This window comes from Cuculus canorus, chromosome 15 (genome assembly GCF_017976375.1).
Source record: "Cuculus canorus isolate bCucCan1 chromosome 15, bCucCan1.pri, whole genome shotgun sequence".
In the NCBI taxonomy this organism is placed as follows: domain Eukaryota; kingdom Metazoa; phylum Chordata; class Aves; order Cuculiformes; family Cuculidae; genus Cuculus; species Cuculus canorus.
Genome location: NC_071415.1, coordinates 4837769 through 4857022, shown reverse-complemented (window position 1 = coordinate 4857022; position 19254 = coordinate 4837769). Strand labels below are relative to the sequence as shown.

Here is a 19254-nt window from a genome sequence, read left to right as displayed (position 1 = left end):
TTTTCAACCTGTTTACCAGGCACTTTTGACAGCCCATGGTATATAAGCGAGTTTTACTGCTTCACCTGTGGAATGAATTGGTCAGTTTCTGTACCTATATTCAGTTGCTTTGTGTTTGTGCTTCAAGATGTAAATCTATCAGCAGCAACGTACCATAATTTGGATATCTTGCTAGGGACAAAAAGAGAAAAAGAAAAGTATAACCTACAATTTATTACTGAAAAAATATCAAAACCTCTAAACTTAGGAGCATAGAACACAGAAAGGTCACAGTTCACAAACATCAATTATTTTTATGTAAACCTGGCATTTATTTAAATTCTGTATGTCAGTAGCTTAATGTTGCATTAATCTTATTTGGAATTATACCAGCTTTAATGTCCTACTGAAGAAGGTGTTTCAGATGTGGAGAGGTCTGTCTACACAGAGAAAATCGCAGTCATTGCATACTTAAACCTAAGTGCATACTTAATTGTAATCAAGCTCAGCAAATATGGGTTTCAGTACTTACACAGAGAAAACTCATGCTCCAAATAACGAATATTGAATATTGTAACGAATATTGTACTGATAATTTCATCTTCCCCATCCAGGTCAAATATGAACGTGAGCCGAACACTTAAGGGGGGCAACTTAGTTTCTTTTTTTCCAGTTGGTATATATTCCAAACTTCTGGAATGAGTGGTACAGTATAAAAACATCTAACAGTAGGTTACATTCACCCTAGACTTCCATTCTCTTGGCAATGAGTTGTGAAAGGTTTATACCTAAAGGCTATCAGTCCTAAGGATATATTTGTCACCCACAGCACATCCTGCTATATGGTCACATGGATGTTCTTTATACAGCACATCTACAGAGGGCACCGGGCAAAGAAGCCCTGAATTTTTAAGGGTTTGACAACCCATAATTCAACTGAGTAATACAGCGTTATGCTTATTTTTTACATACTGGTTTGGGTTGGAAGGGACCTTAGAGATCACCCTGTTCTGACCCTTGTGCCATGGGCAGGGACACCTTCCACTGGATCAGGTTGCTCAAAGCCTCATCCAACGTGGCCAAATGTTACCACAAAGAAGCCCACAAAAGTCCTGGAGCCTAAATATGACTTTCTGGTGCTGCAGAGATTGTGTCAGCAAAAATAAAGTGACTAAAAGTGAGGAAGTACGTTGAGAAAAGTAGAGAAGAACACCATTTCCTTTTATGTGAAGGAAATTAAATTGCCTACCTTGTTTTCTCTTTCCTTCTCCTTTTTTAAGTTGCCAAACAGTACTGTTTTCTTCATTCTTTTCCCTCAGCACGCAGTACATTACAGAGCATACAATAACCAATTTTTTTCACTAAGTGGTAGATTTCTCTGTAGAGTTTCTCAGAATAAATTAAACCAAATCTCAGAGGCTGCTTCTATGATGAAAATTTTCAGCAGTCCTTCCAAAGCACAGCAGTTGCGTTTATGATAGTATTACAGTAAAGAGAAAAGACAAGGTCCTAAATTTCTGTACAAGTTTAAGCTATCTAAGAATGCGATGGAGCCAATAGCGCAGGTCTCGGTGGAAGCTGTGGGACAGTCACAGCCCTCTGAGATGCTTCCCCTCAGCTGTCTGGCTAAGGAATGTATTCAGCATTACTCACACCACAGCCCAGCTGGCTCCCCAAAAGCTGACAGAGGAAGATACTGCAATTAAGTCTGTGAATTATTCATCTTCCTATAGGTTTCCATTGATAAATCTGAGACTATACCCACCTAAGTAACAAGTAAATGAATAACAAGTAAACAAGTAAACGAATAAAATAGGAAGTGGTTCTCCTTGGAAATATTTCTGCTTGTGCACATTGGTGCTCTAATGCTTTCTGTTGCAGAACAATGACAGAAGTTCCTTACTCAATACCTCATTCTTTCTAGTAACTAACTTTAAATGATAAGCTCCCTTTCATCCTGTTGGAACGGGTCCAGAGAAGGGCTACAAAGATGATAGGAGGGCTGGAGCACCTTCCATACTAGGACAGGCTGAGAGAGTTGGGGTTGTTCAGCCTGGAGAAGAGAAGGCTCCTAGGAGATCTTAGAGCGACCTTCCAGTAGCTGGAGGGGCTACAGGAAAGCTGGAGAGGGGCTGTTCATAAAGGCTTGTGGGGATAGGACGAGGGACAATGGGTATAAACTGGAGAGGGGCAGAGTTAGGCTTGATGTAAGGAGGAACTTCTTCACCACGAGAGTGGTGAGGCCCTGGCCCAGGTTGCCCAGGGAAGTGGTGGCTGCCCCATCCCTGGAGGTGTTCAAGGCCAGGTTGGATGGGCATCATCACTACTTCTAAGCAAGGGGATAAACTGATGCTGAGACCCCAAAAAGTGACTAATAAAGAATGTAGGTGAAAAAGACAAAAAAGCTGTCGCTGTTAAGACACGACGTGGTAACTTCTTTATTGCAGTTACATGGCTGGCCGGCGCGCGCTTGATCTTACATGTGCCTCTGGTACCCTTTATTAACACACGCGTCTCCGCATGATTGGATTAGCTTATACATAAACTATCTGTGAATGGATGGTACTACTTTCGTGCACGGTCCTATACTGTCCGCCCACTTCCCGTCCCGTGATCTCCTTCCGGGTGCAGTAAGCAGGGGTCCTCAGCCCGCTGTGGACCCCCACAAAAAGCTGGCTTTTTGTTCTATTAAAGAAAGTGCATCCATCCCAAAGGGAGAAGGAAAAGGGCAAGATGATTGCTGTACAGGTTGTAATTGCCATCCTCATTTAAGGTATTCCCCGAATGCTAACGCTGCTCAGGCTGTGCTCCTCGTCAACCTTCCCCGACAGGCAGCTGACCTCGGAAAGCAGAACTGCATGCACAGGGCCACGAACAACAGTGTCTAAGGCACTTCTTACAGCTAACATTAATATTATAAGACTCCTGCCTGCCTGCTGCAAGGATGGACCCAGGGCAGAAATTTACAGAGACAGGTAGTGCCTGGGGTTGAAGTCATTTCACTTGCTGATTATGTCATTGGTAGTAGTTTTCCTCTTGAGCAAAATTTCAAACAATTCAGTGCTGACACATTTTTAAAAATGCAACAGTGGAAAGAACCACGGCTGTCTGTGGACGCCCTGCCCTCGCCCACCTGCCAGGACCAGCAAACCAACACCAACTTCAAGAAAGAATAAAAAGAACAAGTATGCTTAAATTGTTGTGAATGAAACAGTTGTTCTGACCCACGAAAAGTTGCCACATTTCTGTTTCCTACTGAAATCAGTCTCCCTTCTGCAGAACGAAGGAGGCCGATTGCTTCTATGTATGTTTCCAAAGACAAAAACTTGCACGTCATTTAAATGTGTATGCATATATATAAAAATATATGTATCTATCCACACACACAAACATCTCCCTGATCATATACCTATGTCATAACTTATTGTATTTTCTAGCAAGATTTGTCCTGCCTCTGTAGGCCTGTTTTTCATAGTTGATTTAAGTTGTTTTCAGTGAAGCTCGGCAATATTATTGCATGAAATTAGTTTCTTCCTTAATGCAGTTTTGTTTGATGTGTAGAAGAAGAGTTGCCACTTTAGATTGGTATTTGGTGACATATTTACATCTGTCCAGTTTTACAATATACTCATTTTGGGGGGGGGACACATGGAATTTTTTTACCAATTCTCTCCTCATTCTTTGTTTCTTAAAATTCAGTCCGGGTAATTTCATGTTCAGAATTTCTGGCATTCAGGAACATTCATGGTTACCGTGTATATGCTGCACGACAACCTGACTTTACAGTGGCTAAGAAATAAACCTGTGAATGGAGAGTGGCCCTCTTTGCCGCCTAGTGAAAATATCTGGACAAATTGCCAATTCCTCTTTTATGAGTGACACAAAACTCCCAAGCAGAAAAAAATGTTTTCTCTAGTGAAATTAGAAAAAATGCCCCCAAATGCACTTTAACTAAAGTTCAAAATTAAATAGTACCTTCTTATATCTAAAAACTGAAGTAGCATTTATTTATGATTGTTTCCTACCAAGCAGAAATGAATGTTGCTGTTCCAAAATCGGATATGAATATAGTGCTTCCTACAGCCACATGGCTTCTCCCAGTGTTCAAAACCTTTATACTAATTAATTACCTAGCTGACATGAAAAGAAAAGGTAATATTCATTGAGTTTTCTAGCTTTGTAAATAGAGGTAACAACTAATGTGCCCTTGCCAAAGACTTTCCAATATATTCTAGGTCTCTATGCTTATACCCATAAACGCAGAATTACTCGGGCCTCAAGCAGATGGAACTTATTGTATCTAGTACCAGGTGATTCTTGAAGAACTGATGGCTGAAAAGCCCTGATGAAACCCAGACGGACATCTGGATGTAGAGATGCTCTGGTAGATCTCTACAATGGCAACCTGACTGGAGGCCTCTCAGTGATGCTCTTCAGCTCAGCATCTGTTCTCAGCAAAGAATCCCATGAAATTTTAAAGCAGTCTCATACCAAGTATTTATGCTACACAGATGAAATTTTACCCTTGTATATAGATATTTAAATCTGTATCACTACCATGAAAATTCTGATGAAAAATAATCGATCTTTAAAGGTCGCACTGGCCAAAAACAAAACGAGTAAGAAATATGGAATGTTTTAAGCACTAGACATAGAAAAGTTACTGTTTTCTTTTTAGAAATACAAATCAGAAAACTTCAGTTACCTCCTAGGTTTCCCAAGTAAAACAAATGTATTGTCTTCCTATCTAGTTTTATTGTTTTCACTCCCTTTAGCTTAAATTAATGTTGCTTTCCTATCAACAGCTACTTGATTATCAGACAGAAAAGCAACTATGTACTATTTGCCCAGTGAAAGACACAAGGAAAGCACTTCAGTAAATACCAGGACGCATAAAAAGGTGCTGTGCTTTTTACGGAGCATAGATCTAAACCAAAGCTTCTTAGAAACTGAAATAATTCTGTTATCTTTTATTCTAAAATGAAACTATGAGTTAATATTTAGATGAACAGCTATGCATACTAGGGCTCATCGAATTTGCTAATTCTATTAATCAGAATTCAACCCCATCTAAACAAGAAAATTTATTCAGATTGGCACAGTTAGGTTGGAAAAGAAATACTTGTCTGTCCTTAAAGAGGGGATAAAGAAAACATTTAGCTCATCGGAACCAATTTTCAGGGGACATACATAAAGATTACAAGGAACAAAACAGCAGTAAAAACAAGTAAAAAGATAAAAAGTAATATTCTTATGATTGGGATGAACACAGGTAACCAATAACACAGAACAAAAACACAGCCTTTTTTATAGTCGGTTTTGAAATACCTGCAAAGGGCAACCTGAGACTGAAAAATGGAATAAGTGCAATGAGGCCTTTAGAATAATTATGTGTTGTTAATTGAAGAATGTTAATCATGTCATATTAGGAGGAAGACAGGGTTAAATTGGTAAAATTTCAATTCACTTAGGCCTTATCTCTTGTTGGAATGAACCAGATGATTAATCCTTAATATTCTTCAGGGAAACAGAGAACATCAGCAATTAAATTAACAACTACAAAGTTTATGCTCAGAGATTCAAAAATGAAAGACAGAAACACTTTAATTTTTCACAAGTTGTTACCTTAATTATCTTCTTATTGCTTCTGTCTCTTCTCCCTCATTACAAAAACACACCCCTTAGTATTCATGGATCCCTTTAATGTGCTGTAGCTCGGCAAGTATGTAAGGAATGTCATCTCAGCCGCAAAAGTCATAAATCTTACTTTGTGCATGCTCATTGAAAATAAATTGTTCTGCTGTACCTACTGCCTGTGTTGGAACTGCGGAGCGCTGACAAATTTCTGTTTCCTTACAAACAGTCAGCAATGTCCATCAAGATTTGGTGGCAGAAAAGGAAGGCTTGCTTAGCAAACAGAGTGAAGTAAAGTCTCTTTTATGAAAATATAAAAGAAATACGGGTATCTAAGTCAACCTAACAGTTATCATGCAAAGCGCTACTGGCAATAAGAAGATACAGCGATAAGATTCCTATGAAACCTCCTAATTCTACAGTCATAAAAATAAGAATGTCGTTCCAGATCATTCACGGAAATTAAACACCAGTAAAAAACTACAGACATTTAAATAAATTCTTTGGTTAGAGAAGAAAACAACAGAGAAAATGGAGGACTTAAGAATGTCTTTGGGATTCTTTAAGAGTTTTGTTAGAACTCTTAGAGAGCACGTGGAATCTTGTTATCGATACTGGGCTGCATCACATATTGAATGATTTCAAATGTAATTGCTGTGAAAGTAAATGCTCCCCCAAGCTGAATGCAAAAATCCATGCTTGTGAAACATAGGGACTTGACACTGTTATCACTGGGCATGCTTTCAAAATTACCAAAGTTTTAAAGTAAAATGTCATATCCCTGAAGGGCGCCCTTACGACAAATTCTTAACGAAGCTCTATTGATCTTCACCCAAACAGTAAAATCTCAATAAAACTCATCTGGACCTTTGCTGAAGCTCGAAAATGCATTACACCCCCCTACTGACCACAATTTTTATTATCGCTATTGTATTTGCAGGGCAGTCAATTTTGTACAGCATAACAAACTGCCAAGTGCTAAAGTGATTTCCTCTATTACTGAAGTCCATGTATTAAATTTAGTGAGGCACAATATCAAACTTCAAATATTGCAGGGTTTAGAACTGAATGCAGCTGAGCCTAATGTTATCAACCTGACAAATACACTGACATATTAAGTAGCAGATCGTTTATTCATATTTGGAACTGGTTTTGTTTTTCTACTCAGCTGTATAGTTTTAGATTAACCACAATATTTCAAAATGTGACTATTTCATATTTTTATTATGCACTGTAGATCAGAGAAATATGTCTCAATAGCCTCTTATCACATACAAATACATGCAAATTAATAAATTACCTTGCCTAATGCAGATTTAGGCTGCAAATATTTTAACACTTTAGAATGTCTGGTGATAAGCACTTCAGATACTTTGTGATGTAGTCAAATATGAAGCTTAAATTGAGTTTCATTTTGTGCTCCCTTTTTCCCCCTGATCATTCATCTCCCTCCAGCCTAAAATATTCCAAAACACTGGATTTCTGAATTTGCAGATGCTATTTGAAATCTAGTTCTTACTGAAATGTGCCTGTTTCAATGTACACCATGTCCTCCTGGAAAACCTGACATATCCTGAATAATTCAATCAACAATTTAAAATGCTTGCAACTAATACTTAATGAAGTTACTCACTGCTTACATCAATGCAAACAGAGTTTTGTATACTTTTTTTTCCAATAAATAACATGTATTTCCCATAAGTAACTGAGAAGAAACATCCAACATTTTGCCTACCTGAAATAATCCAAATGATCCTCCTCTGTGGCAAAAGCTGAAGCTATCAGGCTTTCAGGAAAGAAATCCTGCAATAAGTATCTCCTATTTTAGGGAATGGCAGTTTCCTTCCATTTGGAAACGGATTATGAGATCTTTTCTAAATGACCCCTTATCCTGACAGTTCTGCAGTTTTGGTTTTTTTACTTCTGTGTTCTAATTGGGCAGCTTTTAAACTGCAAGACTTGTCATTCAAAATAGCTCACAGCGGATCTCTAGACAGATCTATCTATCCTCACGTGAAAACTCCGGAAAGGATTCCTGCACCTTTCTCTCTGGCAATCACCATCTTTAACGTTCAGTATACCCCCAGCTGAGAAGAAAGAAGGGTAATGCCCTTGACAGATTCCAAATGTAAAAGAAAATCTCCAAATGAAAGAAAATACATCCCCTCCCTCAGTTTTAAGTTTTTGTTTGTTGGTTGTTTTTTGTTTGGTTTGTTCAATTCTCTTAGGAGAATTCTTGATTCAATTCCCGAGGAAGGGCCTGATAGTTCGCAGTCTTTCACTTTGGGTATTTCATGAGCGTAGCTATTTTTGCCCTAACAACTATGTCGGATACTACACTGTCCGAATCGATTACTGAAGAGTTTCACTAGACGCTTTATGTTGTCAAGTGCCTTGTACCCCTGTCTCGTAGGAGACAGCAGGTCAAAAATACTGCTACCTCGCACTTGCATTTGGAGCTAGAAAGACAACTTTCTGCTGGAAAGCCCAATTCAAGTCCTGAATTTTTGCATCTGCTTCTTCCCCGCATGTTTTTCCCCTCAATCCTTCTCAGAAACTTACTACCCTAGCTAGCTCGAAGCAAACAGTGAATGCTGAGAACCAAACATTAAATATTTAAACTTGGAAGAGTTACGCTTTTGGAGTTAGATCACTGGTGCTTCAGTTGCAAACCCTTTCCCTCAAAAGGTAAACCACTTAACATAAGCTGACAGAGTTCTTCTTTCTCACCAAAAAGAGGTCAGATATTATTTTGCTAATTGGACTGAAAAATGCTCTTGGCTTGCAGAGATTCCCCACATATTCACCACTGACTACTCCAACCATGTAGGTCCCTGAACTGACTTCTGGAAGTTTCTTTGTCTTCTGCAATCTCATCATCAGCTGAACTCCTCTCATTCAAAACCAACATTTAACTGTCAATAATCTGTATTTTCAGTTCTATTGTGGAAATTCCACATGAGGAGTGAGAAACAATACTCTTCATAATTCTATGAGTGGAGCTAATGGCATCGCTTCTTTCATTCTTGAAATGTTAATAAGCTCATCAGTCTGGCACTTGGCAATGAAATATTTGTTTTTATTGAGTACTACACGTATGGTAAGAATTAGAACATTGAATCTAGATTTATTACTGAATATATATACACACATATAGCTGTCCATGAGGCAGCTCCTCCTGTGTCATGCAAGTATCTTTTGCCCAACACATTCTGTTGCTTTACGGCAGCCACACATTTGTTTTCAAAAATCAGCAATGCACAGTAAATCATCAATAGTGAAAACAACAAAATAAGTCATGTTCTGTTGTGATCATGTGACCGTAAGAAATCATTCTTCTCACTCAAGCCTATACTACCTCTCATTGGCTATTCATACGGTCCAGTAATTTTTCCAATATACAATCGTAATTCAATGATAAGTTAATCGAGCAAAATAGTTGTAATTCCTATAGTTGGCCCAATTAAATTCCAATAAATTTTACAGTTTAGAGAATATTCTCTTGAAGACGGACTCATCTGACAAGTAATAGTGTGATGGTGTTGACATGAAACAGATAGTAATATGTATAAAAAGCTGCTCTGTTATATACAGCAAGATCCCCATACAGCAAATCATATACAAAACAATTCCCATGAATATCAAGACAGAACCGTATAATCTCTCCATGAATCATCTATTAACTCTTTTCTTACTTCTACTCTTGATGATGCATTTTCAGATATCATTCAAGCCACTCAAAAACCAGCAACAAGAGTCATAGTCATTGGATCGCTAGGTTGGAAAAGACCTTGGAGACCAAGTCCAACCATAAAACCATTCTACAAGACCTGCCTTGGTGTGAGAAATGGTGCTTTTGAATTGAACTAAGCCAGTGTAACATGATGGAAAGGACTGGTTAAAATACAAATTAGCATACGTGAAGCTGTGTACATTGACTTGTCTACAGGGGACCTTGAACTAACATCTTTATCCAGCTAATGAATTTGCATCTTAGAGAAAAAGAAACAAGACTGCTTGGCCATGTTTAGCCTACTTGACTATGATAACAATATTGAATTTTTCGCTAGCAAGACATACCTTCACTGTAAATTGGCGTCTCTTCACTTAAAATAGGACTGAAGTAGTCATATTACTTCAGTAGCATCATGAAAAGAAAATCTTCAGTGTATAAAATGCTGCTGCAAAACATGAGTAAATATTCATTTCTACATATCCAAGTGAATAAGATATGAACAGGCTCACTCTACAGCAGGAAAGATTCCTATTAGACATGTGGCTCACTTGTGCGTGTTTTATAGCTAAGAGATAGATTTGACTTGTCTATTTATAATTGCTTTTTATAAACCAATTTAAACTAAGAATTTGTTCACAGGTTGTGAAGATCCATATATTAGCTTAAAACGGGATTGTTCTCATAGGTTGCACTGTGTAGTGTTGCATCAATAGCGTATGATAACCTTCTAAATAGACAGTAACAAAGCTAAACACAAATAATTAGTAAATAATAAGTAACAGATGTGCATGCAGAACTTCTAAAAGTGCCAATAAAATACATCACCACATCATATCACATGACCCCTTATGCACATGCGAGGGATAGAATTAAAGGTTTTACATAACCCCAGCCAGGTCTGTATTATTAAATTATCTTCCTAGCCTTCACAGATCTTTATGACACACTCCTCATTTGTTTTCCAACATTTTTCTTTTCTATAGAGTTCGTAAATTTATTTTCATGTTAGACCAGCTTTTTTCTCCTATTTGAGAATAAATTATTCTACTTTTCCTAATCATCAGGAAGAATTATCAAATACAGAAATCAAAATTGGCATCTTATTATTATTATTATTCTGTTGTTGTCCATAGAGTGATCACATACATCGCCAGACTAGAGCTTAGTGATGGCTGTTCTGACATAACACCTCTTTTTGACAATACACGGTTATATCACTGCCGTTTGAGACTCTTTCCTGGGTATATTTACCTCTAATATGATTCTAATAGGAGAATCCAAATGCTGTAAATATATACACCTACTGTTACAAGATAAGCATCCAATCACTTTGTCTCCAGCGAAAGGTACTAAGGGTTTTATGAATAAGAGAACAGGGCCTGCCATTCTCCATGAACATTAGTATGCAGTCGCTGCATATATTTCCTTTCTCGCTTTTTCAGAGGACAAGTCTTGAGTATCTCAATATGTATTAACAACAGTGAGAATAAATAGAACAAAATAAGAGATTTGGTAATGCATGCACACTATGGAGAGATGTGGAAGTCACAGATAATAAAGCATTAGGCAGGCAAGTTGGCATACATACCCCTAGGTGTCTGAATACTTCTGAAGTAACATAGCTCTCCTTATGCTTTGAAGACCAATTATCGTACATTATTACCTCTCTGAAGCAGGAAAAAAAAAAAGCAACAAAAATAATCTGACTCTTAACCAGACAATACAAAGAATAGCAGTAAAAGTCACAGCAGGAGTGTAAATCAGACCCTTCTCTAAAGCAAATTTTAATTACCTTTCAGCCAATCACCCTAAAAAATCACCCTAAAAAAAACCCCATTTTTTTTACAAATGCTTTCTATTGGAATTAATGTTTCCTATTTGAGAGGGTGGTGACCTCGACATATACGGTGCCAACCAAAGCCTAGTAAAGTAAGGGTGTTATTACTAGCATCATTACCAATTTACTCTAGATAGAAAGAAAATGCTAAGTGATGTCAAGTTTCCCATTATTGCACATTTCATGCTGCCCTCAGATGATGTGGCCGTAAATACAGTTTGAAATAAAAGATGACAAAATACAAAGTTGATTGTGTGAGTTGCTTTAAGAGTAGAACCTTAGTGATGTCAGGAGGACGTGATTTTTTCACTTTTAACTCAAAGGGGGCATTGACTGTTCTGATCTTAAATAGACTCCTCTATTCTCAGCCTCTTGACCTCTGTCCACGTTCCTTCCCTTTCAGTGACATATCCTGTTTTATCTTTCTTCCTACATTGTTCCTCTTATTGGGATGAGTATTCATCGGACTTAGCAACTAAGACTGGAGTATGCAGGTACAACTGGGAAAACTATCATGGCCCTTGTGAATGTTACTTCACAAAAGGAATTAACGCAGCTTTCCCAACACTTCCACTAGATAACGAACATGACAGTTATGTAGAAAAGAAATATAATTGTGCTTTGCATTGAAAATGAGCTTTTCATAGCTGCGTAGATTGGCATCAGAATCAAGTACTTGATAAGAATAAAGTAATCTTACACAATTAAAACCGAACACGGAAAAACACGATATAGGTAAGTTCCCACAAAGTGCAATTCATCTGGGATTCATCTAGAACTTAATACCACTGACTTGCGATATTTTCTGAAAACTTGCAAGCTAAAACAGCTTATGTGCTAAAAACAGGAAGGAACAATCGGTAATAGTCTTTTTTCTTTTTTTTTTCAGGCTAGTTTTTTTCAATTATCTTGCATGTGTGCCAATAAGAAACAGTTGCTTTTCAAAACTTGGGAATTTTTTTCTTTTAAGATTTATTCAGTATTAAGATTTATTCAGTATTCACACCGATCTTTTTTATGTAAAAACTACATAAGTTACTGACTTTGAAATCAAAAGTACAATTAGCTTTACCGCTCTAGTATTAGCAGTTACCACTGCAGTTATTCTTCATATTGGTTGCAAGTTACTCTTCCCTTTGGCTGTAAGAACATGAACATAATACGTATTTCCACATTCAAATGTATACACTTGTCTATGCCCAACCTTAGGGAAAAAAAAATACAAACAAAAAATCATTTACACAGAACGTTTCAGTGTAAAAAATGTGAAAAACTTTAAAATGTGTTTTTTGAATTGAAAAAAAAAACCCCGATACCTATATATGGCTTCAAAATACTGATTAAAACAAACTAAACCTCACAAAAAAATTAGACCTTTGAATAAAAGCTTAAATCTTGACTAGCAGTAATTATAAATATTTGGTCCAATAAAATCTAAATTCTGTTTTAAGCTTTGGAAAAGTCACTTTTGAATCAAATCACATCTCAAATATAGCTCTAGTCTTCACTTCCTATTCCAAACAAATGCAATATTTCTTTTGACTGTTGTTTTGGAGAGCAAAGATGCACTGAACTTCAACTGCAGCCACTAACTAACCATTTCACCGGAATTTCAACAAAAACATTCATGACTACAAACATTCTTAGTAAAAGGAAAATTAAATTGTCATGATGATTACATGACTCAAATCATGAAATCTAATGTACAGTATTTAACTCAAAGAATAACTAAAGTTAATGAATTTTATACTAATTTTTCAATTAACTAATACTGCCATGAGTCAAAGTGTTGGTGAGAGAGGGAGACGGGCTTCCCAAAGAACACACGCCAGTTTTAAAAACAGAGACGTCAAACTCCAGATTTTATCAAATATGCTCATGGCACTGTATTTCAAACACAGACATATTGAAAATATTCACAATACACATGCATGAATCAAATTAAATACATACAACCTAATTTGAAGGATCTGCAAGAAATTAAAGTATATTTTTCAATATCAAAACACTGCTGGTTGGGCAGTGTTCATTTTTGTAAAAGGAGAAATGAAACTTCATTTTTAAGTAAATGTTAATGCTAAGTTCCCAACTTTATAAAACGCACTCCTCTATAAAATAAACCATTACATGCTGGTGCCCAACATTAGAGAAGAATGTTCACGCAGTTGAAAATGTATGGTTTTTGCATTTCAAGGTGACAAGTACAATGTCAGACACAATCAATCGATCACTGCATAATTATTATTGCAAATGATCCATATCCATGCTGCAAACCTTAAGGGGAATTTAATGAAGCAGTAAGCACATCAATAATAAGATCTACTTTGGTCTCTGTTAAATCTCGTGATTCATAAATATGTTGTCACATTTTATTCTTCCTTGAATTCCTGTAATTACGTTTGAGGAGAAGCTAACTGAAAAGTAAAATTCAAATATATATCAGCACTTCCTCTGTTAAAGGAGTACTTCACTGTATTATATATACACTGCAAAAATTAAATTTACCAAATCTACTGCAAGGCTGAGATGGCCAACAAAGACAAACACAACTACTCCAAGAAAACTTGAGATGTTAATCATCAGACTCAGCCTAATATGTTGAACCGACTTAAGATCTGTATTGGGTGTAGGCAGGAAGCACACCCCCACGGGGACTGCAGACCATGGAAGAACCCAAGCAGGAATGTAGGAAAACTGGGAGAAAGAAGGAGCTGCAGAGAGAAACTACCGTGCCCTGACTGCAATCCCTTCGTGCCTTCTATTGCCTCATTGCAGGAAGTGAGTTTAACTCGTGGTTATAACAAGAGAGATGGTTGTTCTTGTTTGTTACTACCTGAATCAAAAATTAAATTGGCAGATTTAATTGGCAGAAATTGTAATTGGTGAGAAATAATTTCATTTCCCGCAAGGCAAGTGTGTTTTTTTCTGTAATAGTAACCTGTATGTGATCACCCTGTCGCGACGCTGAGCCAGAAGCTTTCTCATTCCTGCTGTTCCTACTGTCTCCTCCCTCCCCATCCCACTGAGGCAGAGAGCGAGCGAGCTGATGGGTTGGATCTTGGCTTCTTCTAGCTCACGACACGATTATAATTCTGGGGGAGAAAGAATATATAGTGTATTATATCCATACGTGGAAACAGTCACTTCCAAAGAGATGTTGGACTTCAGTTTTTTGATTGTGGGATGAACAGGTGCATTTCCATACTATGCTATTAGAAGTACCTAAACACAGATTCATCCGTTTGGCAAAGGAGGGTTATCAATCCAGGAACAGAAGGGAATCAGGAAACTAATATGGAAAACAAAACCAAGATCTAATGAAGGTATGAACTGATGCCTAGACTTCCGTTACTAAACATACCCTCTTGTTGATTAAACTGCGAGGCAGTCCAACTAGTTATACAAAGTAAATCACATCTAACAGCATATGTGAGTGAAAAAACATAGGCAAAATCTTGGCTTTGGGACTAACATAGTCTTGTTCAGCTTCTCAAACAGGGACATTTCACTGGAATAAATGTCCAAAAGCAACCAGCAGAGAAGTTAAGTTCAAGACATGAACCAGGGGTTTTTGACCACGCAGAAAAGTCTTCAGGACTCACTCATCCTTCTGACTCACCAGCTAAGACCATTCGAACAGTAGCTGAGATTCTACAACTGCAGATAGAGCAACATACCAACTCCACAGATTGCCACAGAAAGGGTACGTAGGACTTCCACTAAGAGACAATCGCAGCAGGACAATAGGAGAAGACCAGCCTGCCTATGCAGCCACATTTCTTGCAATCCTTATTCAATTCCTCTCTCACATAAACATCCCTAAATAAATGATAAAGAGACATCCACGCAGTTCATTCGAGGCTGTGAGTGAAACTAATGCTATTAATGGGACAAGAGGAAGATAAGGTTAATTGGACAAATGTAACTTCCTGCTAACGTAAGGGGGTGAAATAGGTTTGGTAATTCAAGTGTACTGAGGATCTAACGCAACCTCAGAAACGAGCGGAGTCAGTCTATTATAGAGCTTTACGTAAAAAAGCACAAATTCAGCTGAAAGAAATAATAACAAATATACATTGTTAAAGTCCTACTTAAACCCAATTCTATCACACATTAGCACTTACATGTATGCGAGTGCCTGTATGTGCCTGTGCCTAAAGAGGATACACATTAACATTACAAACCAAAACTCCTTTGCCTGCTGGATATAATGGAGCATTAATACTGATTTTGTCCTGTCCATATTGTAACCTTCAAAAATAAAAGAATGTTGTTTTACAAAATAGTGTAGCGGGTCAAAAAAAACCCTCCCTAAATGTATTGGATGAATAAACGTTGCTGCCAGATATTCTAAATTGAAATTGCATTTCTTTTCTATTTCACATCTCTTCTTTATATTAAAAAAACATGATTTTGCAGAATCTTTTTATGGTTTGCATGTCATTGTGATTTTTAGCTTGTCATTCCAAAATGAATTATTATAAATACAATTTTTAATTCAACTTATGTGCATATACCAACAGATACAAAAAGATAACCTACTGAGAGAATAGTCTTAGGTTCTACTTTGACTAATTGCAATCCTGTTTTCACTCAACATCTCTATCAGTCCTTTCATTTCAGCCATCGAGAGGCAGATTTATAAATTGTAATACTTTATTATTCAAGTCTATCGAGTCAGATACCCCTGAATATCCTCAAGATTCATATCAGCATACTCTATCATCAAATCATTTTGTATTTTTCTGTGTTAATAATAAAAGGTACATATTTATTCAACATCAGCGGTCAGGCAGGCAGATACAGAGTATGAAGCTACATGTTTTATTCAAGGTCTCAGTGGAAAGCGGCATAGGATCATTTTTATTCTGAAGGTACCCGCAGCTTTTCAGCTAATGTCTTTGATTTTTCCTAACTAAAATGATCTAAAATATTTCGATTACTCAATAATTCTATGCAACAAAATCTATACCGTTGAAGTGTTCCACTGGCAATGTTTTCAATATACTAATGTAGTCTTTCAATTCAGTTCATACTGTATCTCAACTGTCTGTAGTTCTTTAAACACAGTGAGCAGCACATTTTTGTCCTACTCTGCAACGTTATTTGGAAGATCTCATTTCAGAGAGAAACACCTTCTGTAAGGCACACAATGTAAATGCTGGAAAATACATAGTGACTGAAGTTACAGATAAAACGTGAGAAGAATTGACCAAAGGTAGTCTAGGTCCTTACTCCAATTTAAAAAATCCTAACACTTTGTTTCTTTATTTTATCTTTTTTAGCAATCTTCACATCTATTTCGGGTTCTCGTTTCATTTAGATAAGAACTCCTTGGGTTGTTTCACTTACAAACTTCCTGCGGCTCTTACTACACAAAGAGCAGAGGCTAAGTTTGAACATTCCCTAATTCAGGAGGGAGGCAAACCTCTATGCCTGCGGATAGTTGGTTCTGCCCAAGAACTAGCAAGAGTGAGTTCAGATGAATGAAATACCACCTGTCTTTTAATAGGTGGACTAACACAGACTCCTTTATGTGTAGTAAGAGGTGTCCAAACGGGAGATGCTTACTGACAAAAGCCCAGAAATGCTTAGTTTAAGCTCCTAAGTATTTTTCCAGGTTAAATTTCTGATACGTCTTTCTTTTACTCCCTGTTCCTCCGGTCTTCTCCCCAAATGTTCACCGTGCAGGCAAGTACAGCACTCGATTTTCTGTTGGACTCAAAAGCTTTATTCTTCAGAGTTGTCAAAACGATGTTCTATTGCCAGAAGAAATTATCTTGTTGCTACTGCATACCAATTTTTCAATTTGTTTCTCTGTATCTGCCTACTCTAGTTCTTGCAGAAACAAATTTCATTTGCTGACATGCTTTCTGCCTTATTTGATCAAGTATTATTCTGAAGTATTATCTTCTACTGTAAATCTCTGCTAAACATATACAAAAACTCTGAAATCTTGTTCTACACTATGAAAAAGAACAACAAACTGACAGGAACGAAGTAGATCTCTGATTAAGCAGACATTAATTAGATATTTATAAAATCTATAAGGTTTTATTAGGGTATATTAGGGTATATTTTAGTTCAGCATTTTTATAGCATATGAATAGGAACAAATAATAGGAACCCAAGAACTCGTGTATTTTAATATGCATTTACCAATTATTTTTTTCCTTTTTTTTTAACAACAATGTGTCATTGCACATGACTAAGTTTTTGATGAGACAGTAACTTTAAAGTCTCATCTTCTAACTTGGAATATGCAAGTTGAACATGAGGTCTAGAAGACCTCAAAAATTCGAGTCTGAACAACTAAATGGAAAACAAGCCATCATAAAACTTAGCTTCGGAAACAAGCAGTTGCTCGTCCTGTCAATTGGATAACCTATGCTTATTTTTTCAAAACATGAAAAAGAATAGGGGGGGTACTGTACAGAAAGAGCATGGTTGGAAAAGTTTGGATTCCACAAAAGATTCTGAGCGGTCTCAGCTTCCAACTATCAACAGTCACGTCACCCACTGACAGTCACGCTTCTCTTCCCGAGGTAAGTGGAGGTCATAAACTTCACAGCTCTCTAACTGAAAAAGTTTTCACTTACTTGTTACATTCCTGGAAAATCACAACCTCTTTTGGGAGGTGAGTTGCATCATAAAATGGGAATGATCATCCGCCATGATCAAGAACACCTCGCATCACCACTGCAACAATTTTGCGTTGGAGAGTAAGGTGTATTACACTGCAGTAGGATAAGGGTAAAAAAGGGTCTATACCTTTTAAAGTTGGAGAGGATATAGGTCCTTTTGGCTCCAGGACTTAGATGTAGTCCTTAAATTAGTAATACTTGAAAGTCCTCAGATTTTATTGGTCAGTATGAAATCAGATATTGATGGACTCTGACTCCTATAGCACAGGTGTCTGCACATAAAAGTACAAGACCAAAGAAAGTCTCAGTTTTCCAGTGGATGAGGAACATCAGGAAATTGCTCAGACTATCAACAAACGTGGCTTTCCCTTGAAAGGGTTAACAGACCTAAAATCTTTCTTAACTTTCTGAAATGTTGAAATAAGTATTTAAAGACAACAGCTAATCAAGCTTGCTCCACTCAGCAGGCTGAATTACAGGCTCTACACGCTGCTATCCCGCGGAATGTTTTCATTTATTTAGCCAAACATATTCACAGTTTGCTTGCTAGAAAAGGAACTCAGCATCAGCAGCAATAGAATGTAAATGAAAAAAAAAACCCAGATTGTTACAGGATACTAGTTAGGAAGTCATTATAAAATGCGAAGGAAGTGCAATTTTCTTTTTCTTTGTAAACATTGCAAAATATTTCTACGTTATACCTGGAATAAAACAACAGGTAAGCCCTGCCACATAAAAGAGTGAGCAGTATGAAAAAAACCTTCTATCACGGAAATACTTTGCGCCTTTTTAAAAAACAAAAAACCAAAAAAACCCAAAAAACTTCATTTTCACACAAGTTGGCCACTTTAAATTTTAATAATATTGCTGAGAAGCTTTTATATAATTATATAAAATATTGATGTGGTGCCAGGAGAAAACATTTATATACTGCAACTGCATATGTTAAAAGCCTCTTGTTTATACACTGCATCTTTTAGAGGCGGATACACACGCACTTAATGGACACAGTTTAAAAATCATATCATTTCAGAAAATAAGTTTTCTTTGACTAGAACTCATCTTTATTTTCAGAATGAAAGAAAGCAATCATAGTCTGTTGCAATAATAACAAGAAAAAGAAGTTAATGGTCTCCTTCCTACTAATCTTATTTTGAGATTTTATTCAAGTCATTTAGACTAGGCAAGTAAATTTAAAAATGAGAAGAATGCTGACTACCTAGATGCAGCGGTGCCAAAAGAGAGACAGGCAATCTCCTGGTTAATGAATTCTGCTAATAAAAAAACCCAACAGAGCCCTCCTCCGCCTAAATGAGACATCATAAAATGAAAGGAAAAAGGACAAAATAAAAATTGGAAGGAATAGGCTTTCAAGTGTCAAATGTTAATTACTTGGAGCTTTGGAAACCAGGAAGGGGGATCAC

The 19254-nt window shown here is 37.0% G+C and overlaps 1 protein-coding gene across 33 annotated transcripts in view; it reads right to left on the bottom strand.

The window, feature by feature from the left end:
- Positions 1–19254, bottom strand: part of RBFOX1 (RNA binding fox-1 homolog 1) — a 1213941-nt gene that overhangs the window by 328145 nt on the left and 866542 nt on the right. The window contains exon 1 of one of the 33 annotated variants that reach the window (XM_054080145.1): positions 10938–11016. The exons of the other annotated variants lie outside the window; for them this stretch is intronic. Within the exon in view, the coding sequence (XP_053936120.1) occupies positions 10938–11006 (69 nt within the window). The 5' untranslated portion in view covers positions 11007–11016. Of the gene's footprint in view, positions 1–10937; positions 11017–19254 lie in introns of those variants that run through there. 33 annotated transcript variants of the gene reach the window in all.